This window comes from Marmota flaviventris, chromosome 2 (assembly GCF_047511675.1).
Source record: "Marmota flaviventris isolate mMarFla1 chromosome 2, mMarFla1.hap1, whole genome shotgun sequence".
In the NCBI taxonomy this organism is placed as follows: Eukaryota; Metazoa; Chordata; class Mammalia; order Rodentia; family Sciuridae; genus Marmota; species Marmota flaviventris.
In genome coordinates, this window is record NC_092499.1 from 200,384,844 (window position 1) to 200,409,371 (window position 24,528).

At 34.9% G+C, this 24,528-nt stretch overlaps 1 protein-coding gene across 4 annotated transcripts in view; it reads right to left on the bottom strand.

Annotated features, from left to right (window-relative positions):
• The window catches only part of Sycp2 (synaptonemal complex protein 2), a 71,551-nt gene that overhangs the window by 11,144 nt on the left and 35,879 nt on the right, over positions 1–24,528 (bottom strand). For all 4 annotated transcript variants that reach the window (XM_071607388.1, XM_071607389.1, XM_071607387.1 and 1 more), the window contains 10 exons: positions 12,225–12,352; positions 11,183–11,219; positions 8,789–8,859; positions 8,634–8,691; positions 8,122–8,177; positions 6,919–6,976; positions 6,115–6,283; positions 3,702–3,739; positions 3,051–3,218; positions 1,519–1,717 (listed from right to left, as the gene is read on the bottom strand). In XM_071607388.1, coding sequence (XP_071463489.1) covers positions 1,519–1,717; positions 3,051–3,218; positions 3,702–3,739; positions 6,115–6,283; positions 6,919–6,976; positions 8,122–8,177; positions 8,634–8,691; positions 8,789–8,859; positions 11,183–11,219; positions 12,225–12,352 — 982 coding nt within the window. The remainder of the gene's footprint in view (positions 1–1,518; positions 1,718–3,050; positions 3,219–3,701; positions 3,740–6,114; positions 6,284–6,918; positions 6,977–8,121; positions 8,178–8,633; positions 8,692–8,788; positions 8,860–11,182; positions 11,220–12,224; positions 12,353–24,528) is intronic.

Sequence of the window (24,528 nt, forward strand, 5' to 3'; positions counted from 1 at the left end):
AGAGTGCTTGCTTGCCTAGCATGTGGGTTCCATCTCTAAAACCGAAAGATTCCCCAGCACCACTAAAAAACATAAAAGAACAACTTTCCATTGCTGAGAGCCATTGCCAAGTAGGAATGACGCATGGCATGACCCAGGTCATTTGCAGTGACATTGCATGTAAGGTGACCTTGCTCAAGGACCAGGGCGGATCCAGGTTTAGGGTGTATCCTGCTGGGATTAGGGAGTATCCTGCTCCTTGGGTTTAGGGCGGTTCCAGGTTTAAGGTGTACCCTGCTGGGAATAGGGCGTATCCTGCTGCCTCAGGCACGCCCGCTCCTTGAGTTCTCCAGGGATTGAGACAGTATTTGGGATTCAGAGCCCGGTGGAGTGGGTGAATTTGGCCCAGAACGTGTGTGTAAAGTGCCGGTGACAGTTGAGAATAAAGAGTTGCTGTTTGAATCTACAAGGTGTGTGGTGGCTCCTGATTTTGTGCCCAGCCAGACTGCGGCATTCCATAAATTAAGGCTACATTATGTTTAAAATATTTTGTAAGGCTCTGAAAAATAGCTGAATTTAAAAACTTTCAAAACATTTTCTAATAAAATATCTACAGTATGAACTGAAATATAATTATCTAAATATTATCTTGATTATTTTATCACCATAGTAAATAGTGTTTTTACATATTAAAGTCACAGAATTTTATGACTGGGAAGGCTAGGAAAATCATCTCATCTGAATATCTCATAAAATGAGGAAATTCACTGTTGAAATAAGTCTTAAAAGAATTCTCAGTTTTCATATGAAATCTGGGCATGTACATCTGTCTTTTCAGTATGTGCTTATCTGAAGTGACAGTTGTTCTAAGCATTAGTAAAGTAAAAGAACACAATCACTAGCTACTTTAGGTGGAGCATAAGTACATTAACTGATCTATTTGCCAAATTTTAAGTGAAATGAATAACATTTAGAAAGATCCTTGTAAGCAATTGAAAGTGAAGCAAAAAGTGCGAACTTTAAGGAGTTTCTTTACTTGAAAGACATACGTATACCAAAGCTCCAAAGATTGTGAATTTTCTTTACAATTTATTTTTAAAAAGTAAAACATCTATTATGAAGATAATCTACTGTTAGTCTACAGGATGATCATGATATCCTTTGGACTCTTGTCAATAAATTGTAACGAGGAAAAAATAGAAATTCCTATAATACTTGTGTTTTTAAATATATTTCCAGCTAAAAGCACATTAAAAATAGGCTCTTAGTTGAGCTTTCACTGTACCTTGCAAACATATATTAAGTGCTTTCCATATTAAAGCATTTGATCTTTAATTTCCTAACATGAAAAATTTAAATGACATTGTTCCCAAGTTAGCAAAAATAAAGTTACTAACATTAACTAGTATAACAATGAAGTTTTAACTGCCTATAATCTTAAATACCTATAATCGTAATCCCTCAAAATTAATCTACAAATTATACTTTCACATAATTAGAGTTAATTATTCAATTACAATGCACAGAAATAATACTGACATCTCATTACTTCTACAGATGATGGAGTCTCAGATAAATATGAAGGAGATGAATCCAGGCTATTATCTTTTATAGTATCTTTTATTAGAGACGAGTATTTCCATTCTTTTGATAGTTCTTTTTGTGTATCAGCAGAGAAGACTTTCTGTCGTTTCTTTGGCAGTTTCATTGTTTTGGTTCTGGAATGGATGTTTTCCTCCTAAATTTATTGATAACCTTGAAGTTACACTTCAATACAAATACTTACACTTTGACACATAAAACAAATCACATTGAAATACTTATTAAATGTTTTATGCTGTACTACATACGGGCATCACAAGGGCCTAGGCATTAGTGAAAAACTTTCTAATATACTGGATGGCATAAGACAAATGTGCAGGAAAATGTAATGTTTAGATACAATAAATAAGAGATACAAATAAAATGCTATAAGAGTTCAAAGATTATATCCAATTTAAGGAAACCAGAAAGAATTCCTAGATTTTGAAGTATCTGAAGCACTGAGGAGTGGTGAAAGGAGGAGTGAGGGGAGGACTTACTGGGATATGAAGATGGCTGATAGAGTGAAGGCAGTAGAAAGCTCAAGTCTTATGGTATCTGGTTGTTAACAGTTCTGGGTATATAATGGGGAAAAGTAGAAGCAAGCATGGAAAGGTATTTTGATGCTTTGAACGTCAAGAGGAAGATTTTCAGGGTTAATTCTTTGAAGAGCAATAGGATGAGAGGTGACTTGGATTCATTTGCCTAGATGTGAGGTAAACTAAAATATGGAGGTAAGTAATGAAGTCTTCCAGGTAGGAGATAAGGGAGGTTGAGGTTTATTTACTTAAGATCAATATAACATAGTAGTCAGAAAACTACCAGACTCTCTGGGTTTAAATTCTATCACTTTCTTGTGTGATAAATCTTAAAGTGCTTAAAACTGCAGCTGACATATTATCTTTCATCTTTTTATTATAAAACCGTGCAAACACAGGTGCTGGCAATATGTTGTAACATTATGAGACAAGGGTGGGGCAGTATAAAGGAAGAACCTGACACCAATAGTTTTGCTTTCATTCAAGAAAGAGCTATAGTTTCCCAACAGGTTGTACTATACTGAAGCATAATTTTGGAAAGAATTAAGTACTTTTCTATTTCTAAACATCATTTTAAAGTTATAATTTCACTGGAGACAGACATCTAATTTTTAACACTAATGCCAACTTATAAAATTTAGCACTATATTTCCTAGAGACCAATTTTTAGAATTATTATAAAAAGTTTTCTCCGCTGGGGGTTGTGGCTCAATGGTAGAGCGCTCGCCTGGCATGCACGAGGCACTGGGTTCGATCCTCAGCACCACATAAAATAAATCTATGTCCTGTCCACCTAAAACTAAAAACTAAATATTTAACAACCAGTTTTCTCATATAGAAGGTCAAATCTTAAAAAGAAGTAACAAGTTAAATTTGATATTTTTACAAAAGTATATATTTAATATTTTAAGAGGCTTTGAGAAATTATTAAACTGAACTGTACCTATTTACCTTTACTAGAAAGCTCTCTTTGAATGAATGTGACAATTCTTGTTCACTCTCTGATTCTGAATTTGAGAGATCTTTATAATTCTTTTTGGTTCTTGCTGCTCTTCTTGGAAGTCTGGTTCTCCCATCGGGAGCTATCTCCTTCCTCTGCTTGGTGTTTTTTTTGTATGCCTTTAAGAGAAAAATTCCTGAATATTACTAGATCAATATTTAAGATAGAAAAAATACAAGCTACTTGCTATAAAATTGACACTAGACATACATAAAATATTTGGTCAGAATAAAATGATTCTTGATTAATAGATTTTGAATGATTATGTTTTATTTTCCCATTTCAATTTTCTTCTTTACCACTATTTTCCCTTATCAACATTTCAATTTTCTTCCTTATCATTAAATCTGTAAGAGACCTGATATAAACTATATAAAGTAAAAGGAGGTCAAATATACCTGTTATCACACAGAAACAGACTAAAAATAAGGCCAACATGATTCTAAAAAACACAAGTCAAGAGAGGTGTGCAAAGACAGAACAATTATGGAAAATAAGCAATTGATAGGAAGAAAATTATGAGATGGCAAATGAATTATTTTTATATGATAAGAAAAAAATAACTTTAAGGGAATGTTTGAACACAAAACTTCTTACTTTACCATTTTAGATCTTGGTTGACCCTTATCCAAGGATGGTCCTGCAATTTAGGAAAATAAGGTTAAATTTTTCAAATATATAAAAACTAGCATTAAGTTTCTTAGAGCCATCGCTGCATGTATAAATTAAAAATCATTAAAAACAAGAGCATATATCCTTTTTTAAAATTTTGTTTCTTCATGTGGCTTTAAGCCACCAGGACATAGCCCCCCCCTCCCCCCCCCACACACACACATAAATCTTCACTGTTCTGTTGAAGAATTTGGCCATCAGGTTGACAGGCTGCTCGGGGAGCATTCCCTTCCTCCAAGCTTCCTGCCCCATCCCTTGGTACTGGGGATTGATCCCAGTGGGTTCCTCTGCCACTGAGCTATGTACATCCCTGTTTGTATTTATTTGAGACAGGGTCTCACCAAACTGCTGAGGCTGGCCTTGAATTTATGATCCTTCTCTTTCAGCCTCCAAAGACACTGGGATTACAGGCACATACCACCACACATAGCCATTCCCCTGAACTCTAGTTAGTATTCATGGTACCACATCATAGATGGGAAAGAATCCATCTTTAAACGCATTCAGAATTTTAAATTTCAAGAATTGATACTCTTACTATATAGTGTTTGGTATAGTATGAATTGCCAATCTTCCTGCCTCTCCTTATTTTATATTCTCAAACTTCTTAAACATGTAAAAGCATTTGTAATATAAGTTATAAAGTGAACAGCCATTAGTTTACTACTCAATTTAAGAAACAGATTATGAATGATATTGATCTACTTACATATGTTCTTTAATAGTCCTCCATATCCTCTCTGCTAAAAGGTAATTACTATCCTGAAATCTGTTTCTCATTCACTTGATTTAAAAAAGACTTGTTTCACAGACATGTAACTCTAAATATAATAAGCTTTGTAAGATTAATGTCATGTCCTATTCCATGATTTGCTTTGTTTTCCATACATTGTTATGTTTCTAAGATTTACCCATATTATTGATAGTAGCTTTAGTTCTACTTCCCTTTTTTCCTTTCCAAGGATAATATCTTTTTAAATATCCACTGAAGCCTAAGAAATGAGATCATCCAAGTCAAAGGAGTAAAGTTTATTTGGAAGAAAGGTCTTCTAATCCTGGCAATTAGCTTATATACATATTAACTTGTCACTTAATCATTTAAACAAAGTAATTCACATAGAAGTTCAATTTTATAATTATTTAATGATTATAGTATTTAATCTCTAAAATCTTGAGAATTTCCAGTCTTCTGCTTTTTAAGAAATGTATTCATTTGTATATCTTCCCATTAAACTGTGAGCCTCCTGAGGTCATGTGAGCCTTATCATGTTTCTCCTGGGCTTATAACACACAGTTTCAAACTCCAGATTCCATGACTAGATCTAGCCTCACCTTTCATTATTGTTACAAATAAGATCTATGTATGTTACAACTACCCCCATTCTGCATTCCCTGAATTACTATGCTATTTTATAATCCTGTCCCTTTACCTATGATAACCTTGCTCCTTTCCTTTCTGATGTATTTGGTTGGACTCTCACATTCTGAGATTCAGCCTCATTTCTAAGTATATTCCCCAATTCATTTTTGTCTAATTTTAATTCTCTTTAAGCCATTTCACCCTATTAGCAGTCACTGGTTATTTTTATTCTAAAACTAAATAAAAGCTAATTCCCTTGAAATAAATATAAATTCAATTGAAAAACAGTTGTCTTCTTTTAAAAATGAAGTATATAAAGTCTTTTTCTTTTAGCAAACATTGACATTGATATTCAGCTACAAAAATGGTAATTATCTTAAGCCAAAACCTATAACTCAAACTTGTATTCAACCACTTCAGTAGATTCATTTTCACCAAAATAGAAACCATACTGTAGGAAAATATTTTTTGTAAGACTTGAAAATTGTTTCCCTTCTGATATATTTTTATTGCATCCAAATGAATTCCTAAAAAGCATGTAAGCTGGCTACAGCAGAGAACCAGGATGCTGAGAAGAAAATATATATGATAAATGCAAATAATCATAAATAGATGAAAGTGTCAAGGCTCAAATTCTGGTTTTGTTTAAGGATTCTGAGTTTACGAGTACTTTGTGTACTATTTACAATAACCAATTAGCTCAGCAGCAGTTAAGTGAGCCATGAGTAAAAAAGTGATGAAAGTATGTCATGAACCAAGGACCACATTAAATCAAATTTTGTGTCCTTACAGTCCTATTAAAAATTAATTTAAATATAACCATAGTGTACAAAACAAAAACATAACTACTATAGTGTTTTGTCCGATTTGTAGGGAATATATTGTTGTAAATGGTCTACATATAAAAGTATGCTTATCAAACAACAAAACATTTAACACAATCAAAATAATAAATTTGCATTATTTCTCTAATAATTTCTTACTTGATTTCCCGTTTTCACATTTCTTCACATTTTTATTTCTGCTATAGTCTATAAGCTGTGGTTTTGATTTTGGTTCTTTTAGCCAGCTAATATCTGTCTTGCTGTCATCACACCTATATTCTGTTTCAGTATCACTGAAGAGATTTTTATTTTTATGATTTGTGATAATCTGTTTTTTTTAAAAAAAAGATTTGAAAGAGATGAAGAAATATCTTATTAAAGGAATTTAAGTCAACACCTTCTCCCCCCAAAACCCAGGAAATCTAACTTCTCCTTTTTTTTAACATACCAATTTAAGGATTGGTATTAAAGATCTATTCAAGAAAGTAACTCAGAAATACAGATCAGATAGTGAGATTTATATTTTGATGATAGTGTTAATTAAAAAAATCAAAACAATATACTTCCAGAGATATAACCTAACACTGTTAAAGAAAACAACAGAAGTTGTTATATTAAGATGGATAATTTCATAAGGGAATGAAAAATCAATGTTTTTTGGGGGGGATGAGGTACCAGGGCTTGAACTCACGGGTACTGGACTACTGAGCCACATCCCCAGCCCTATTTTGTATTTTATTTAGAGATAAGGTCCCACCAAATTGCCTAGCAACTCTATTTTGCTGAGGCTGGGTTTGAACTTGAGACCCTCCTGTCTCAGCCACTGGGATTACAGGTGTGTGTCACTGCACCCAGCAAAAAATAAAAATATTTTTCCCCATTTCTTTGATGAGAATCTTTGGCATTAAAATGTATTAAAATAAATGCTATTTTTATAGAATACATTAGGATATTATAACTTACCCTTTCATCTTTTGTTTTGAGAGAAGGTTGAAGTTCATCATGATTCTGTGAACCTACCCTTAAGCAAAAATAATAATGTAAAAATATCTGTTATGATTGTTTTCTTAAGCCAACATGCACTGGACAATTAGATCTCAGTTTTCAGCCTCAACTCTTTCACTAATTAGTTATATAATTCTGGCCAGGTAACTTATCCTCTCAACTTAGTAAGTTATAAAATAATGTGTATGGATTGAAGAAATACACAACAATTCAAAGTATAGAAAATTTGCATATTAACTGAAAAAGTAAATGTTGAAGTAGCAGAATCATGATAGAAATAATCATGACAACCTGGGAATGGAACCACCAATTGACCCAGCTATATATCCCTCTCCTCAGACTATACCCAAAGGACTTAAAAACAGCATACTACAGGGACACAGCCACATCAACGTTTATAGCAGCACAATTCACAATAGCTAAACTGTGGAGCCAACCTAGATGCCCTTCAGTGGATGAATGGATAAAAAAAAATGGCATAAATACAAAATGGAATATTACTCAGCATTAAAAGAGAATAAAATCATGGCATTTGCAGGTAAATGGATGGGGTTGGAGAAGATAATGCTAAGTGAAGTTAGCCAATCCCAAATAAACAAATGCTGAATGTTTTCTCTGATATAAGGAGGCTGACTACTCATAGTGGGGTAGGAAAGGGGAGCATGGGAGGATTAGATGAATTCTAGATAGGGAAGAGGGGTGGGAGGGAAAGGGAGGGGATTAGCAAGGACAGTGGAATGTGATGGATATCATTATCCTAAGTACATGTATGAAGACTCGAATTGGGTGTCAACATACTTTATATACAAACAGAGATGAAAATTATGGTATATATGTGTAATAAGAATTGTAATGCAAAAAAAATCCCATAAAGTACATGTATAAAGGCATGAATTGGTGTTAACATACTCTATATACAAAGATATGAAAAACTGTTCTCTATATGTGAATTAAGAATTGTAATATATTCCACTGTCATGTATTTAAAAAAATAAAATCAATAAAACTAAAAAAAAGAAATAATCATGACAGTAGCATTTTAATTTCATTCCTCTCCTATGTTAAAAACTTAGAAAAACAGAGTGAGGACAAGCTACTTAAGAGGGGAAAAAGTTAAAATTGTTTTAATCTGACCTATGTTATTAAAATAAAAACACCTACAATTTTATTGAATTATCCACACATGCTTCTGTAGCTGTAGCTTGAAATTCTTGGATCTATATGGTGAATAAACATTAAAAATAAAGAGTATTCTTAGTGTCAAGGTAAACAAAAATTAAGGAATAAGCACAAAATCTAGTTTCTGTCATTTCTTAGAATCATAAAAATTGAAAATAATATTTAAAATGATACAATAAATACAATAAAATACACTCAAAGCAAAACAAATAAAAGTATTTGTTTTAAACCTGTCCCAGCAAAAAAAAAAAAAAAGATTTTCTTGATAGAATAAGTCCTCTACTTCTCCCACTCATTTCTTTCCACCTTATCGCAAAACATTAAGAAAATCCCTAGAGATACCCTAGGCTGGTTATCCAAATATATTTTCACATATTTAAAAAAATTTTAAAGTACATCTATAAGAAGATGCACATCAAAAACACTCTTAACTGTATAATACATGCAAAATAACTACTGAATAAGTACAAAATAAACATTAATTTCTAGCTTACTCCGAGTTTTATAATAGGATCATCAGCTCCATTCAAATTAAAATTATAAACATCATTCCTGTGAAATTAAATACAAATGTTAGTTCCATTATAAAAGAAATGTTTAGTTTCTTTAAATATGAAAAAAATGAAAAGATTAATAAAAAATTACTTACAATGGGCATTCAGAAGTAACATTAACAAAAGTAGTCTTCAGTTTTCTGTAACTTTTTTTCTGAACTTTTTCCTAAATATGAAAGGTTTACATAAACCATTTAAACTTAGACTACTACTGACCACTTAGCAAACAAATCACATATGCAATTAAATATTCATCTATTTAACATTTCCATCTGCACTTACACTACTATAAATCTGGCATTTATAACATTTTCCTTAATGTGAGTTAATAAACATATACCTCAAAAAATGAAATCACCACCTGTAAAGATACCTGCACTCCCATGTTCCTTGTGACATTATTTTAATATCTAAGTCAGAGAAACAACCTAAAGTGTGTACTGACAGATGAATGGATAAGGAAATTAATAAACACACACACAAACACAAACACACACACACACAAACACACAGGAATGTTATTCAGCTTTAAAACAAAGAGATACTACCATTTGTCACAACATCTATATACATAGAGGGTATTATGTTAAATGAAATTAAGGCAGACAGAAAGAAACCTGCATGATTTCACATGTGGAATGTAAAGTTTGAATATATAGAAATAGTAAAATGGTGGTCATGAGTGGGACAAGGAGAAGGAAATGAGAAGTTGATTAAAGGATAATAGGTAGGGATTAATCAATTCTAGATTCTAATATAGAAAATGAGGACTACAGTTAATAATATTATATTGTATTCAGTTTTTTCCCATAAAAATCATATTTTAGGTGTTTTGTGAAACACACATACAGGTGAATTATGTGAAATAATGGATGTGTTCATTTTCTTGGCTACAATAATCATTTCACTATGTAATATCATTTCATGCACCTTAAATATATAAAAGGAAAATATCAAGCATCCACACTAGAAAAATGATTTAAATGCATGTATTAATTAAAAACATAATAAAATTATACATCTAATATCAAACCTTATTCCTTAAAATTTACTGATATTACAATACATACATAAATGATGTTCTGACTAGTATTGTAAGCTAAATTTGAATGATTCTAGAATCTCAAAGCAAGCATGCTCAAATTTTGTTAGATTCTCATTTGCTTTAAATTCTTAAATAAAAAAATTTGAAAGAGGTTAAGGCTTATGTAAAATCTAGTGTGAAAGAATCAAAAAGTATTATTTGGGGGAAAATATGTGTACAATTATTCACATAGATTATAGCTCAAAATATATTCAACCAGATCACAAATTACTGAGGGCAGTAAAGAAGTTAAACAAAATTTAATGAATTAATATTTGTATTGTTTTATTACATTTAACTATGGTTAAGTAATATTGCTAAATAACTAATCAAAATAATCAGAAGACTAATTTAACATCTGGTAAGTTATAAATATTAAAATCTAAAACATTCATTTTAATTTGTGATTTATTTTCAATTTAAAATTTTGGCTATATCATATAGAATTATGTGCATTATTCTCAAAACTTTCTCTCTATATATATCATTCCTCTGATCACTTATCTGACTTACCCAGTGTTCAGGTATGTATGTTCATGTCTCTTTTGTGTACCAGTAATACCAGCTAGGTATTACAGAACATCATATAAAACAGGATATGCAAATGTTAATACATGTATGTATTATAGAGGTACAAAGGTGAACAAAGATGTTAAAAGAAGATATAAAGATGACTCAAAACAGTTACACCCTAGTAAGACAGGAGAAGGGAAAACCCTATAGTAATGAATAAAATAATTTTAAAAGCACAAAAAATTATTTATTTCCAATTGAATATATTTTTCTTTGGTCAGGGGACCTTGGAAACTTTTCACAAAGAAGAGACTCAAAAGCAAGACTCCCAATGAATATTAAGATCTTGGTAATCACAAAAGAAGGAATGAGAATTTGAGTTCTTTCAAAAAAGGTTAATGAGAATAAGTAATGTAATGAATGGATTGGCACAGAAACATATTACACTATAAACAAAGAGAATTACATAAAGACTATCGTAACAGTTCAGGAATCAGAAATTAGAACTGAAAGACAATAGGAGTTGTCATAAAGGAGAAAAGATTCAAAAGGAACTTACAGAGGGTAAACTTCAGAATTGATAAAATTACAGAAAGTAATTTTAAATAATAAATTTAAGAAAACTATTTTTGCCTCAATGAAGATAAAATATTTTTTTTTACCAAATCAGGACTTAAGAAGGATCTATAATTGTCAAGACAGATTTTAGCACAAAATAAAATTAAAAAAAAAAAACCCCAGTGATATGGACACACTGAATCATGTACAAAAAAGTAAAATATTGAGCTTATATAAAAGAAGCATCCAATTCCTTCTTAATACTAATTTAGTGTCTACAGCCAAATATCAAGTTTGACTACAGGTTTGGTGAAATTAAATAAAAGACACCTACCTTACTAAGTTGTAGGTCAGATTTGTTTAAAAAACCACTATAAAAAAACATTGACAATATTTAAAGAGCAATTTAATATCGATTATTTTTCAAAAGTTATTTTATATAAGGCAAAACATATTTTGGTCACTAACTCTATATTCAATATGTTATAAATAACCAAAATGCCACAGCTATATTTTTTCAGCTTTCCTAAGAGAAAATAGCAGCTAAAATAGTTAATTATAAGTTGAATCATTAGTGAAGCAGGAAGTAGCAAACAATTTTTAAAAAATGGTTTTGCCCTGAAGGTCATTTTTAAATGTCAGAATTAATTAATTTTAATTAAATTAACAGGGCAAGGATTAATTTTAATTTGAATTAACAACCTGACAGCTGCATGCAGTGGCATATGCTTGTGATCCCAGCAACTGGCAGGCTGAAGCAGGAGGATTACAAGTTCAAGATCAGACTCAGTAATTATTAAGGCCCTAAGCAACTCAGTCACTGTCTCAAGACAAAAATAAATAAATAGCATTGGGGATATAGCTCAGTGGTAAGGCACCCCTGGGTTCAATCCCCAGTACCAAAATAACAACCTGATAGTTCATAAATGAACATTTTGCATTAAAGGAATTAACCTTAAGATAATAAGGAATACATTAGTTACTATGTTAAAATAATTCATTTAAATAAGCTCACTTAAACTTCATATTTCATTAAGCAACATATTTAAATTTAGTTTTACTCAGTACTCTCAGTACTAGAGTCCATAAATAAAATTGTAAGATACTTGCATCCTAAAGATTTACTTCTAAAATGGTATACTGTATTGATATGGCATTATTTGATACTTTATAAAATGTAACCAATCACTAGAATGGCACATTTAAAATTTAATTCCCCTCCTGCTTAATCTAAACAGCTATTGCTCATAACAACTATATGTTTTCTACTGGATAGTTACATGATTTAAATGCATACTTAAAACTAACATTTAAAAAAATAATTCAGTTGTTAGCTGTTATAAAAATATTTATGTCTAAAATTTTAATCAACATACCCATCCATCAAAGACTCCTTTAATTTTCTTGTAGACTTCATGTCATCTTTTGGTTTGTATCTCTTATTAATTTGGCTTATTAAGGTTTCTGCTGCATTAGTAAATTCTTTTCCTTTTGACTTTTCTCTCTGAAACAATTTATAAGTTACTTTAAAACTCTCCCAGTTGACTTTCAAAGAAGAATAAAGGCTAAATATAAAAATTCAAGAAAAATTTGGTTCTATATATATCTACAAAGAAAAATAAAAAGGGCCAAAATTAGTAAGTTTGGGTTTTGTAAAGCATTAGAACCAACCAGGACAAGTCTTTAACATAAAAGCTATGCAGAATGCTCTATAGAGTAGTTTCTTTATTCTATACATGAGAATAAAATAAACTTTAGGAAAAAGAAGCCAGTTCTTTGAAAAGGTCAATAAAATTGATAAGCTTCTAGCCAAGTTAAGGGAGAGAGAGAAAAATACTATTTTTTTTATAACTTTCTTTTTATACATAGTGCTGAGGATCGAACCCATTGCCTCACGCACGCTAGACAAGTGCTCTACCACTGAGCCACAATCCCAGCACAAGTTACTAATATTGATAAAGGAAGAGGGGCCATCATTTTAGACCACCTGGACATTAAAGTGGTAAAAAGAATATTATGAACTCCATGTCTACAAATTTTGTAACTATATAAAATGGACAAATTTCTTGTAAGATACAAGGTATCAAAACTTGTGCAAGGATAAATTGATCATTTGAATATTCCTGTATGTATGAAAGAAAGTGAATCTATAATTAATCTCCTAAAACAAAAAGCGCCTGACTTAGATGGGTTAATGGTAAATTCTACCAAATATTTAAGGAAGAAAATGCCACAGTCTGGCGGGGCACAAATGCCGCAGTCTGGCTGGGCACACAATCACGAGCCACCACACAGCTTGTAGATTCAAACAGCAACTCTTTATTCCCGAACTCACGCCAGCCGTCTACAATCACGTTCTGGGGAAATCCACGTTCTCTGCCCAAATCCACGTTCTCTGCCCAAATCCACGTTCTCTGGGCTTCTATCTCCAAAATATACTGTCTGAATCATGTGAGAACTCAAGGGGAACTCAGGCAGCAGGATACGCCCTATTCCCAGGAGGAATAATCTTAAACCTTAAACCTGGAACCTAAACTGGGAACGCCCTAAACACGATTTATCTTAAAACCGGGAACACCCTAATCTGCCTTGGTCCTTGAGCAAGGTCACCTACATTCAATGTCGCTGCAACATGTCAGCAACATGGGGTACGCTGGCAAGGAAATTGTCATACCTACTTGGCTAATGGCTCCCAGCATCTCCCCCCTTCTGATTAATTAAACAACAAGCAATGTGGCTTAAGGACCGTGTCTGGTAGGTTGTCCAATTCAACATATGGTTCTTACCCGTCATCGGAAAACTGACCTTTAGGCGTCAGCCTCCTGTCTTAGGTTGATACCACTGCAATTGAATCATACCCGTCACTGACTACCGGTCCAGCATACAGCCATACTTGTGGATAGGTCTATGCACCAGTGGGGGGGTGAGGTTCTTTGCCTCACCTCTGTTGGCCCCCAAATTTGGCCTTGGTGCCAGTGGGGGAGTGAGGTTAATGTGGCTTATGGACCGTGCCTGGTAGGTTGTCCAATTCAACATATGGTTCTTACCCGTCATCGGAAAACTGACCTTTAGGCGTCAGCCTCCTGTCTTAGGTTGATACCACTGTAATTGGATCATACCCGTCACTGACTACCGGTCCAGCATAAGCCATTGGCCCCCAAATTTTAGACCATCACTAGCAGAAGGGAGGAGGATACAGAAATGCCACGACACCAAGCCAATTGACGGCTCCTTGGGAAAAATTGCATCACTGGTGACACCATCAGCAAAGATATGCCAGCATTACCACAATTCGCTGCACCAAATGATAGTTACATAGTCCAGGCAAGTTCTGCAAGCAGTTCAAAGTGGAGGAATCTATCAATATGTCCATTTCCTCCCAAAATCCGTTTCCTCCCAAAGTAAGTTAACTCCTTGATTGAGCATTACTTGTTGAGTTATATTCATTGATGCATCAGTTTATACAGTTTACTGTGATAGCTATCATAGAAGCTGTAGTCTGGTTGTATCTTTGTCTTCACCGGCACTGGGATGAAGATAGGAATTCTGGCAATGATGCTAAAGAGACATTATCCTGAAAATAATTATTAAATATAATGGAAAAGAAAGGTGAAAGTAAACAAACAGATCTGTTAACCTACTTTAAAAACAATCCTTAACAGCTGTTTACCTAATTTAAATTAAACCATTTAAATCACGTGAATAAAAAAATAATAATAATTCGGAATCCATTTTTTCATGAGCGCTCCCTTTCCAATTCCCTCTTTTTGCTTTAATAAGTATGTCTGTATCTAATAGTTGTCTTAGCTTTTTGCATTTTCTATCTGAAATACCTTACTTGACATTTTCAACCATTTTTTATCTTATTTCTATCTTCTAGTTTTTTTCTAAGGTTTGTATATTTACCCTTAGTTGCTTATTTTCCTCCTAGTTTTTTTTGTTGTTGTTGTTGTTTTCTATTTTGTGGGTTTAAAATTATTGTCTCCCTACATCTTTTTTATCTTTCTACATCTTCTTTATCTTTTTTCTTTTTAACTTTCTATACTTCTGTCTTTAAAGTTTTTCACTTTAAATTTTTAATCTTCTTTATCTAAATATCTTTTATCCTATTATCTTCCCATTTTTTTAAGCAATGCCTTTAAGATTAACTAAGCTTCTTTCCTCCATCATGAAGGCATTTTAACCACCTTCAATTTAACCTTTTAAAGCCTTCCAATTATCATCTATACTGTACTTTTAAATGTACTTTTTCACCACCTACAACTTCACTCTTTTAAACGAGGCTTAGATTCTGTTTAAATCTCTTTAATGTTAGTTTACATGGCTGCCCTTCAACCAAAGGCTTTTTTTTAAACTCCATTGAGAAGCTTTGTCTCAATCTGCCATGTACAAATACCTTTTTCTTCTTTTTTCCTTTCTCAAGCTTTTAAAGTAAGTCTAGTTTCCTCAAAATCTTTTTAAATGGCATTTTACAACTTTTTACTTTACCACACAGATTATCACTCATCTAGAAACATTTCTTTTTCCTATAACCTTTTATATTAAAATATATTTCCACATCTTGAATCTTTTTATATCTCTTTTTTTAACTGTTAACCCTTTTTATAAATTTACATTTTGAAACAACTCTTATAAAATTTCTGATTTAGACAAATTACTCCACTTTAATAAGATGAAAGACTTTCATGTTTTTTATGATACTATGATACTATAATTGAAACCCAACTGAAAATTTTTCTACTCTTTGTATATAAATTACACATAATAGAATCTTAACTCTTAGTAACCTTGTTTTAGCAAAGACACAGACACAAAGCAATATTAAACATTTTTCCATTTACCAATTTATGAAAACACACATAATGTTTAAATATATTACCTTATGGAACTTAATAAGTAAAGAGTGGTTGTTGTTTCAACATTTTAGCTTTGTAAATTAATCAGAACTTTGTAGAAACCAAGATCTTAGACAAGTGTAGCAAACAGAACTAGCCCTCTCTTTCTTGTTGAAGAAAAATCTTTTTACAGGATACCATGATGGTCCCATTGATATACTTAATAACTTGTCTTTAAAAAGCCATGGGCTACATTTTTGTATTGTATCAACATATGCCCTAATTATTCTTGGTCTCATTGGGGTGCCTCCTTCCTCTAACAATTTCTCTTGCTCGGAGGCGAACAACTTTAAACTTTGAGCCAACCATTTTCCCCAGTTTGCCTGAGAAAGTTCTAGGAACAGGCAACTTGAAATAAAAACAAAATAAATCAAAACAATAACACATTGTTTTTTGAATTGTTCACCCATTCTTTCGCTCTTCCTCAGGGGCGAGCAATTTCACTTACCTCCAAGCTTTAGACGTCCCCGCACGGACCACCAAATGCCGCAGTCTGGCTGGGCACACAATCACGAGCCACCACACAGCTTGTAGATTCAAACAGCAACTCTTTATTCCCGAACTCACGCCAGCCGTCTACAATCACGTTCTGGGGAAATCCACGTTCTCTGCCCAAATCCACGTTCTCTGCCCAAATCCACGTTCTCTGGGCTTCTATCTCCAAAATATACTGTCTGAATCATGTGAGAACTCAAGGGGAACTCAGGCAGCAGGATACGCCCTATTCCCAGGAGGAATAATCTTAAACCTTAAACCTGGAACCTAAACTGGGAACGCCCTAAACACGATTTATCTTAAAACCGGGAACACCCTAATCTGCCTTGGTCCTTGAGCAAGGTCACCTACATTCAATGTCGCTGCAACATGTCAGCAACATGGGGTACGCTGGCAAGGAAATTGTCATACCTACTTGGCTAATGGCTCCCAGCAAGAAATGATACTAAATCTCCACAATCTTCCAAAAGAGAGAAGCGGAATACATTCTAAGTCATTCTATGAGGCAAGTATGACACTAATGCCAAAACCCAAGACATTAAAAAGAGAAATCTACAGACCAGTGTCTTTCATAAACACAGATGCAAAAATTCTCAACAAATTATTTGCAAATCAAGTCCAATAATGTACTAAAAAAAAACTATGCACCACTACCAAGTGGTATTCTGGTATGCAAGAAATCTATCATATAAACAAGCTAATGGTGAAAAATCTTATCAACAGATACACAAAAAGCATTTGACAAAATCCAACATCCACTCATGCAGCTTAATAAAACTTCATGTGTATATATACCACGTTTTATTTACCCAATAATTTACTGGTGAATACCTCAGCTCATTCCATAGTTTGACTACTGTGATCCGTGCTGCTATAAACATGGGTATGCATGTATCACTGTTGTATGATGATTTTAATTCTTTAGAATAAATACCAAGGAGTGGTATATCTGGGTCATATGGTAGTACTATGCCAATCTTTGGAGGAAAGCTCCATACCAATTCTTATAGTGGTTGTACTACTTTACAATCTCCTCTAAATCCTTTGTTTGTATTCTTGATGACTGCCATTCTGACTGCTGTGAGATGAAATCTAAATATGGTTTTGGTTTGTATTTCCCTAAATGCTAATTATGTTGAAAACTTTTTCATATATTCGTTGGCCATTTGTATTTCTTCTTTTGAGAAGTGTTTAATTCATTTGCCCATTTATTATTGGATTATTTGTTGTTGTTGTTGTTGCTGTTTTGGTTTAAGTGTTTTTGAGTTCTTTATATATTCTGGATATTAATCCTCTAAGAAAAGGGGTTCACAAAAATTTGCCCCCATTCTCTAGGTCCTTTCTTCACATTCTTGTTTCCTTTGCTGTGCAGAAGCTTTACAATTTGATGCCAATTTATTAACTCTTGGCATAATTTCCTCAGCTTTATAGGTCATATTTAGAAATTCACTGCCTGTGCCTATAAGCTGGAATGTCTACTATAAGTTTTCTTCTAGGAGTTGCATTGTTTCTGGCCTAATTCCTTGGTCTTTGATCCACTGAGTTAATTTCTGTGCAGAGTAAGAGATAAGAGTCTAGTTTCATTTTTGTACATATGGATAACCAGTTTGGGTTCCCAGCACCATTTCTTAAAAGGCTGCTTCTCCAATGTGTTTCTGGCACCTTTGTCAAGTAGCAGATGACTATACATGTGTGGGTTTGTCTCTGCATTATCTATTATGCACCACTGGTCCATGTGTCTGTTTTTTTATGCCAGTACCATGCAGTTTTTTTTTTACTATAGTTCTGTGCTATAATTTGAGGTCAGGTATTATGCTTTTTGGCTTAGAATTTCTTTGGATATTCTGGGTCTTGTTTTCTTCCAGATGAATTTTAGGACTATTATTTTCTAGTTTAATGAAGGATGTTATTGGTATTTTGATGGGAATTGCAGTGAATCTGTATATTACTTTTGGAGATACAGCCATTTATTTGCACAATATTAATTCTGCTTCTCTATGAACAAGGGAAGTCTATTTCCTTTTGCTTTCTTCAATTTCTTTCTTCCATGATGTATAGTTTTCATTGTATAGGTCTTTTACCTCCTTGGTAGAGATTTATTCCTAGGTTTTAAAAATGACTATGGTGAAAAATTCCTTTACTGACTTTTTTCTCAGCAGATACATTATTGATATTGGAAAGCTACTGATTTTAGTATGTTGATATTATAATATGCCACTTTGCTGAAGTTATTATAACAGTAGAGTTTTTTTTGGATCTTCTGAGAATCATATCATTTGCAAATAGTGATAAATTGACTTCTTCCTTTTCTATTTTTATTCCTTTTATTTTCTTCTCTAGTCTAATTGCTTTGGATAGAATTTCTAGCACCACATTAAATAGGAGTGATGAGACTGGACATCTTTGTCTTATTGTAGAATTTAAAGGAAATGACTTCAGTTTTGCCCCATTTACTATGAGATTAACTTTGGATTTTTCATATACAGTCTTTTATGTTGTTGGGGTAGGTTCCTTCAATACCTACTTTCTTCAGTATTTTTATTATGAATGGGTGCTAAATTTTATCAAAGGCCTCTCTTCATCTGTTGAGACGAGTGATTTTGTGCTTAATTACATTAATGTGATGAATTACATTATTGATTTGAATATGTTAAACCATCTTACCTATCTGTGATAAAACCAACGTGGTCATGATGTACAATCTCCTTAATATGTTGAATATGATTTGCTAATATTTAATTAAGGATTTTTACATGTAAGTTCATCAGGGATATTAGTGTGTAGTTTGCTTTCCTTGATGTGTCCTTATCTGGCTTTGATCTGTGAGTGATACTGGCTTCATAGAATTTGGAATTTGGAAGTGTTCCATTGCTATCTATTTCATGGAAGTTTAGGGACAATGACATTAGTTTTTCCTTAGATGTGGCAGAATTCAGCTGAGAATACATCTGATCCTGGGCTTTTGATAGTTTTTTTTTTTTTTTAATTACTGCTTCTCTCTCATTACTAGTAATGTTGCTTATATTCTCTGTCTTCCTGGTTCAATTTAGGCAGGTCATATGTGTCTATAAATGTATCCATATCTTCTAGGTCTTCCAATTTGTTGAATTTTTCAAAAACTCCCTAATGATCCACTGGATTTCTGTGACGTCTGTGATGATTCTCCTTTTTCAACTCTAACTTTACTGAGTCTTCTTTTTCTTTTGGTTAGATTGACTAAAGGCTTATTAATCTTGTTTATCTCTTCAAAAATCATTTCATTGATTCTTTGTATTTTTTATTCTCAATTTCATTGATTTCAGCTATTATCTTAACTGTTTCCTTCTACTGGTTTGGGAATTGGTTTGTTCTTATTTTTCAAGGGTCTTGAGATGCATCATTAGGTTGTTTATTGGGGATCTAATTTTCTTACATAGGCGCTCATAACTATACTTTCCTCTTAGAACTGTCTTCAATGGTGTCCCAGAGGTTCTGGAATGTTGTATCACTGTTTCATTTCAGAATTTTTTTTTACCTTTTCCCCTGATTTCTTCTACTACCCATTCATCATTTAAAACTATATTGTTTAATCTCCATATTTTTATACGTTTATGCCATATGTTATATAGTCTGATGGTTTTCTGATTTTGATCTCTAATTCTATTATGATCTGATAATATGGAAGAAATTGGGGCTGGGGTAGTGGCTCACTGGTAGAGTACATGCCTAGCATGTATGGGGCACCTAAAACTAAAAAATAAATATTTTAGAAAAAGATGGAAGAAATTATATCAATTTATTTTTTTGTATTTGCTGAGAGTTGCTTTGTGGCCTGGAATATGGTCTATCTTGGAGAAGGTTCCATGAGCTACTGAGAAGACTGTGTATTCAGCTGTTGTTGGATGAAATATTCTATAGATGTCTCTTAAGTCCACTTGATTTATAATATTTTTTCAGGAGTCTTTCCTGAGTTTATATCTGGATGACCTTTCTAACGGTGACAGAGGTATGTTAAAATCACCTAGGATTATTGTACTGGGGTCTGAGGCTTTAATTCAAGTAGTTTCTTTTTTATATAATTAGTTGCACCAATGTTTGAGGCATAAATATTTATGATTGTTCCCTTTACCAGTTTGAAGTGATCTTCTGACTCTTCTGATTGATTTTAATTTAAATTCTGCTTTGTCAGATATGACAGTAGCTACCCCTGCTTGCTTTTGGACTTCATTCACATAGTACATCAATTTCTATCCCTTTCACTTTCAGCCTGTGACTGTCTTTGCCTGAAAGGCGAGTCCCTTAGAAACAACATATAGTTGTATCTTATTTTTTGGTCCATTCTGCCAGCTTATGTCTTTCAATTGGAGAGTTGAGGCCATTTATATTAAAAGTTGTTATAGAGAGGTTTATTAATTCCTGCCATTTTGATTTATTTGTATTGTTTTATTTGGTCCCGTTTCTCATTTGCTTAGCTATTGTTCAAATGAGATTTGTTCATTTGTGAGCTCTGGGGTTGTTTTTTATTTTTCTGTACGGAGAATCTTTAATTCTGTATGCTGGTTCAGTATACCAGCATTCCAATCTTATCACAGAAGAATTTTATTTTTCCTTTGATTATGAAGAATAGCTTTGCTAGATATAGCAATCTTGGTTGAAAATTACTTTTTCAGGACTTGGAACACCAGCATTCCAAGTCTTCCTGGCTTTTAGAGACTGTGTTCTGAAATCCAGAGTAATTCTAGTTGGCTTGCCTCTATATGAGATCTGACATTTTTCTTTTGGAGCTTTTAAAATCCTATCCTTGCTCTGTATGTAAGGCATTTTAATTATAATGTGTTTGAGAGAAGTTTTTTTTTTCTTCCTTGTCTAGTTGGGATTCTGAATGTAGCCTATATCTAAATGTTCATCTAATTGTCAAGGTTTAGAAGATTTTTCTGTAATTATTTACCTGAAGAAGTTGTCCTTTCCATTAGCCAGCATCTCACAACTTGCCTCAATTCCAATGAATTAAACTTGGTCTACTAATGTTGTCCCAGATGTTTTGTATATTCTGGTCATAGTTACTTATGTTCTTTAATATTGCCTGAATGTTCAAGCCTGGCCACTTTTATTTTCCAACTCATATTCTGTCTTCAGCACGGTCTACTCTATTAGACTTTCACCTGCACATTTGGATCTTTTTTAATATCTCTATGTTCTTAATCAATTTCTCATTCATATCCTGTACTGGCTCCTCAATTCATTCAGTTGTTTTTCTGTGTTCTCTTGGAATTCATTGATCATTTTTATAATTATTCTTTTTAATTCTTTATCTAGAATTTCATCCACTTCAATATCTTTGAGGTCAATTGCTGGTGAACCTTAGCAGGTATTGTATTACCCTGTTTTCTCATATTTCTTATATTCCTGTGTTAGGTTTTAGGCATATGTTTGAATGGATTTCTCTTCCACTCTTACATGTGAGCCTTCTTAAGGCACAGCCTTGCTAAAGCATACTAGAATGATCTACATTGAGACCCCCTTCATAAGTGTGGCATCCACAGCCTTTGTGTTACTTCTCCGTTTTTATTGTAGCAGTGGATGTCTGTGAGTAGAACCTAAGGGCTTACTCTCATCCCTTTCTACTTGGGGATTGGTCATTAGTTTGGGTTTTTGTCTCTTCTGTTCTTAGTATTAAAGTATAGCTGAAGTTTGAATATTAATATGTATATGAAGCAAGCACCAGAGTCTCTACCCTGTCAACTCCTCATGTCCTTGTAGGTCCTTAGCATCTCACAAAATATAGGGAACAAACAATAGCATAACCAACAAACAAAATACAGCATTACAATAAGTACCCAGTTCCTAGTATGACATCTATAATATTAATTACCATAACAAAGAGGAATGGAGGAATCAGCACATGCCAACAGAAAAACAATAAATAACCATGAACTAGAGTGAGCATTAAAGCAAAGAGCAGGTGTCAACTATGTTATCCACAGCAGTAATTCCAAGAGCATGGATGGTGGGTGCAGGAGTTATATAAACCAGTTCTAAAAGATGGTGGAAATACAGTTTATTGAGAGAAAATAAAATATAATAAGGTAGAAGTGAGTTTACAATGTTTAAAAGGGAACACAGAATGCAGAAGAGATGTAGTAGGTGATGGTTATAAAGGAGGGAGGAGAAAAAGAAGAAAATTTTGCTGTTAGCAGAGGAAAAAAAGGAAAGAAACCAATAAAAACAAAACCTAAATAAATAAATCAAAACCCCTAACTCTCAAAACACAAGATGAGAAAAAATAACTGTTCACAATGACCAAATTATGGAATCAACCCAGATGTCCATCAGCAAATGAATGTATCAAGAAAATGTGGTATATATACACAATGGAGTTCTACTCAGCCATAAAGAGTAAAATAATGGCTTTTTCTGGTACATGGATGGAAATGGAGAAAATCATGCTAAGTGAAATAAGCCAGACTTAGAAAATCAAAAGCCAGAGAGCTTCCAATCACTCCTGCAAGGTAGGCGGGCCTGCGACCCACCGGCAGAAGAGGAGCAGCCGCCTGCTGAGAGGCTGAGCCGCCCCCTCCCCCTGCGCCGGCATAGTAGAGGGAACTGGGACCAAACACAGAGCAGGCCCAGCGGCCTGCGGAGGGGCAGAGCAGCCCCCCACCCCCCTCGCCTGCCAGGTAGGGGAAGGGTGACCACCGACAGAAAAGGCCCAGTGGCCCGCGGCGGGACAGAGCTTCCAATCACTCCTGCAAGGTAGGTGGGCCTGCGACCCACCGGCAGAAGAGGAGCAGCCGCCTGCTGAGAGGCTGAGCCGCCCCCTCCCCCTGCGCCGGCATAGTAGAGGGAACTGGGACCAAACACAGAGCAGGCCCAGCGGCCTGCTGAGGGGCAGAGCCGCCCCCCACCCCCCTCGCCTGCCAGGTAGGGGAAGGGTGACCACCGACAGAAAAGGCCCAGTGGCCCGCGGCAGGACAGAGCTTCCAATCACTCCTGCAAGGTAGGCGGGCCTGCGACCCACCGGCAGAAGAGGAGCAGCCGCCTGCTGAGAGGCTGAGCCGCCCCCTCCCCCTGCGCCGGCATAGTAGAGGGAACTGGGACCAAACACAGAGCAGGCCCAGCGGCCTGCTGAGGGGCAGAGCCGCCCCCCACCCCCCGCGCCTGCCAGGTAGGGGAACTGTGACCACCGACAGAAAAGGCCCAGTGGCCCGCGGCGGGACAGAGCTTCCAATCACTCCTGCAAGGTAGGCGGGCCTGCGACCCACCGGCAGAAGAGGAGCAGCGGCCTGCTGAGAGGCAGAGCCGCCCCCTCCCCCCCGCGCCTGCAAGGTAGTCGGAACTGAGACCACCATCAGAACAGGTCAGACCTGCAACCGAGAGACAGAACAGGCCCAGTGGCCTGAGGAAGGGTACAGCCGCCCCCCCCCCACGCCTGCAAAGTAGGCGGACCTGCGACCCACTGGCAGTACAGCCCCAGAGGCCTGCAGAGGGGCAGTGCCGCTGCCTGCGCCTGCAAAGTAGGCAGAACTGCGACCACCGACAGAACAAGCCTAGCGGCCCGCAGAGGGACAGAGCCGCTGCCCGCGCCTGCAAGGTCGGCGGACCTGCTACCGACTGGCAGAGCAGGCCCAGCGGCCTGCCGGCGTGGTAGGCACATTGCCCCAATTGGAGGAGGGGCAGAGCCGCCGCCCGCGCCTGCGAGGGAGACTTTGCAACTATACAAGACCAATATAAATATATAGGGGGAAAATTCAATAGCACAACAGTTTCACCAAGAAGAAAGGAACGCGAACAGTATGAAGAGACAAGGAAAGAAAGCACCACAAGCATTGCAGGTCAACTCAACGTTAGAAGAGGTAATAGCTGCAGCTGATGGAATGTCAGATAAAGAATTCAGGATATACATGCTTCAGATGATCTGGAGTCTCAAAGAAGACATCAGACAGCAAAATCAGACAATGAAAGATCACTTCAACAATGAATTACATAAACAAATCCAAGAAGCAAAAGATCAACTATACAGGGAAATAGAGGTTATAAAAAACAAACAAACAGAAATCCTAGAAATGCAGGAAGCAATAAGCCAACTTAAAAACTCAATTGAGAATACTACCAGCAGAGTAGAACACTTAGAAGACAGAACATCAGACAATGAAGATAAAGTATTTCAACTTGAAAAGAACATAGACAGCTCAGCAAGACTGTTAAGAAACCATGAGCAGAACATCCAAGAAATATGGGATAACATCAAGAGACCAAATTTAAGAGTCATTGGGATACAGGAAGGAACAGAGTTTCAAACCAAAGGAATGAG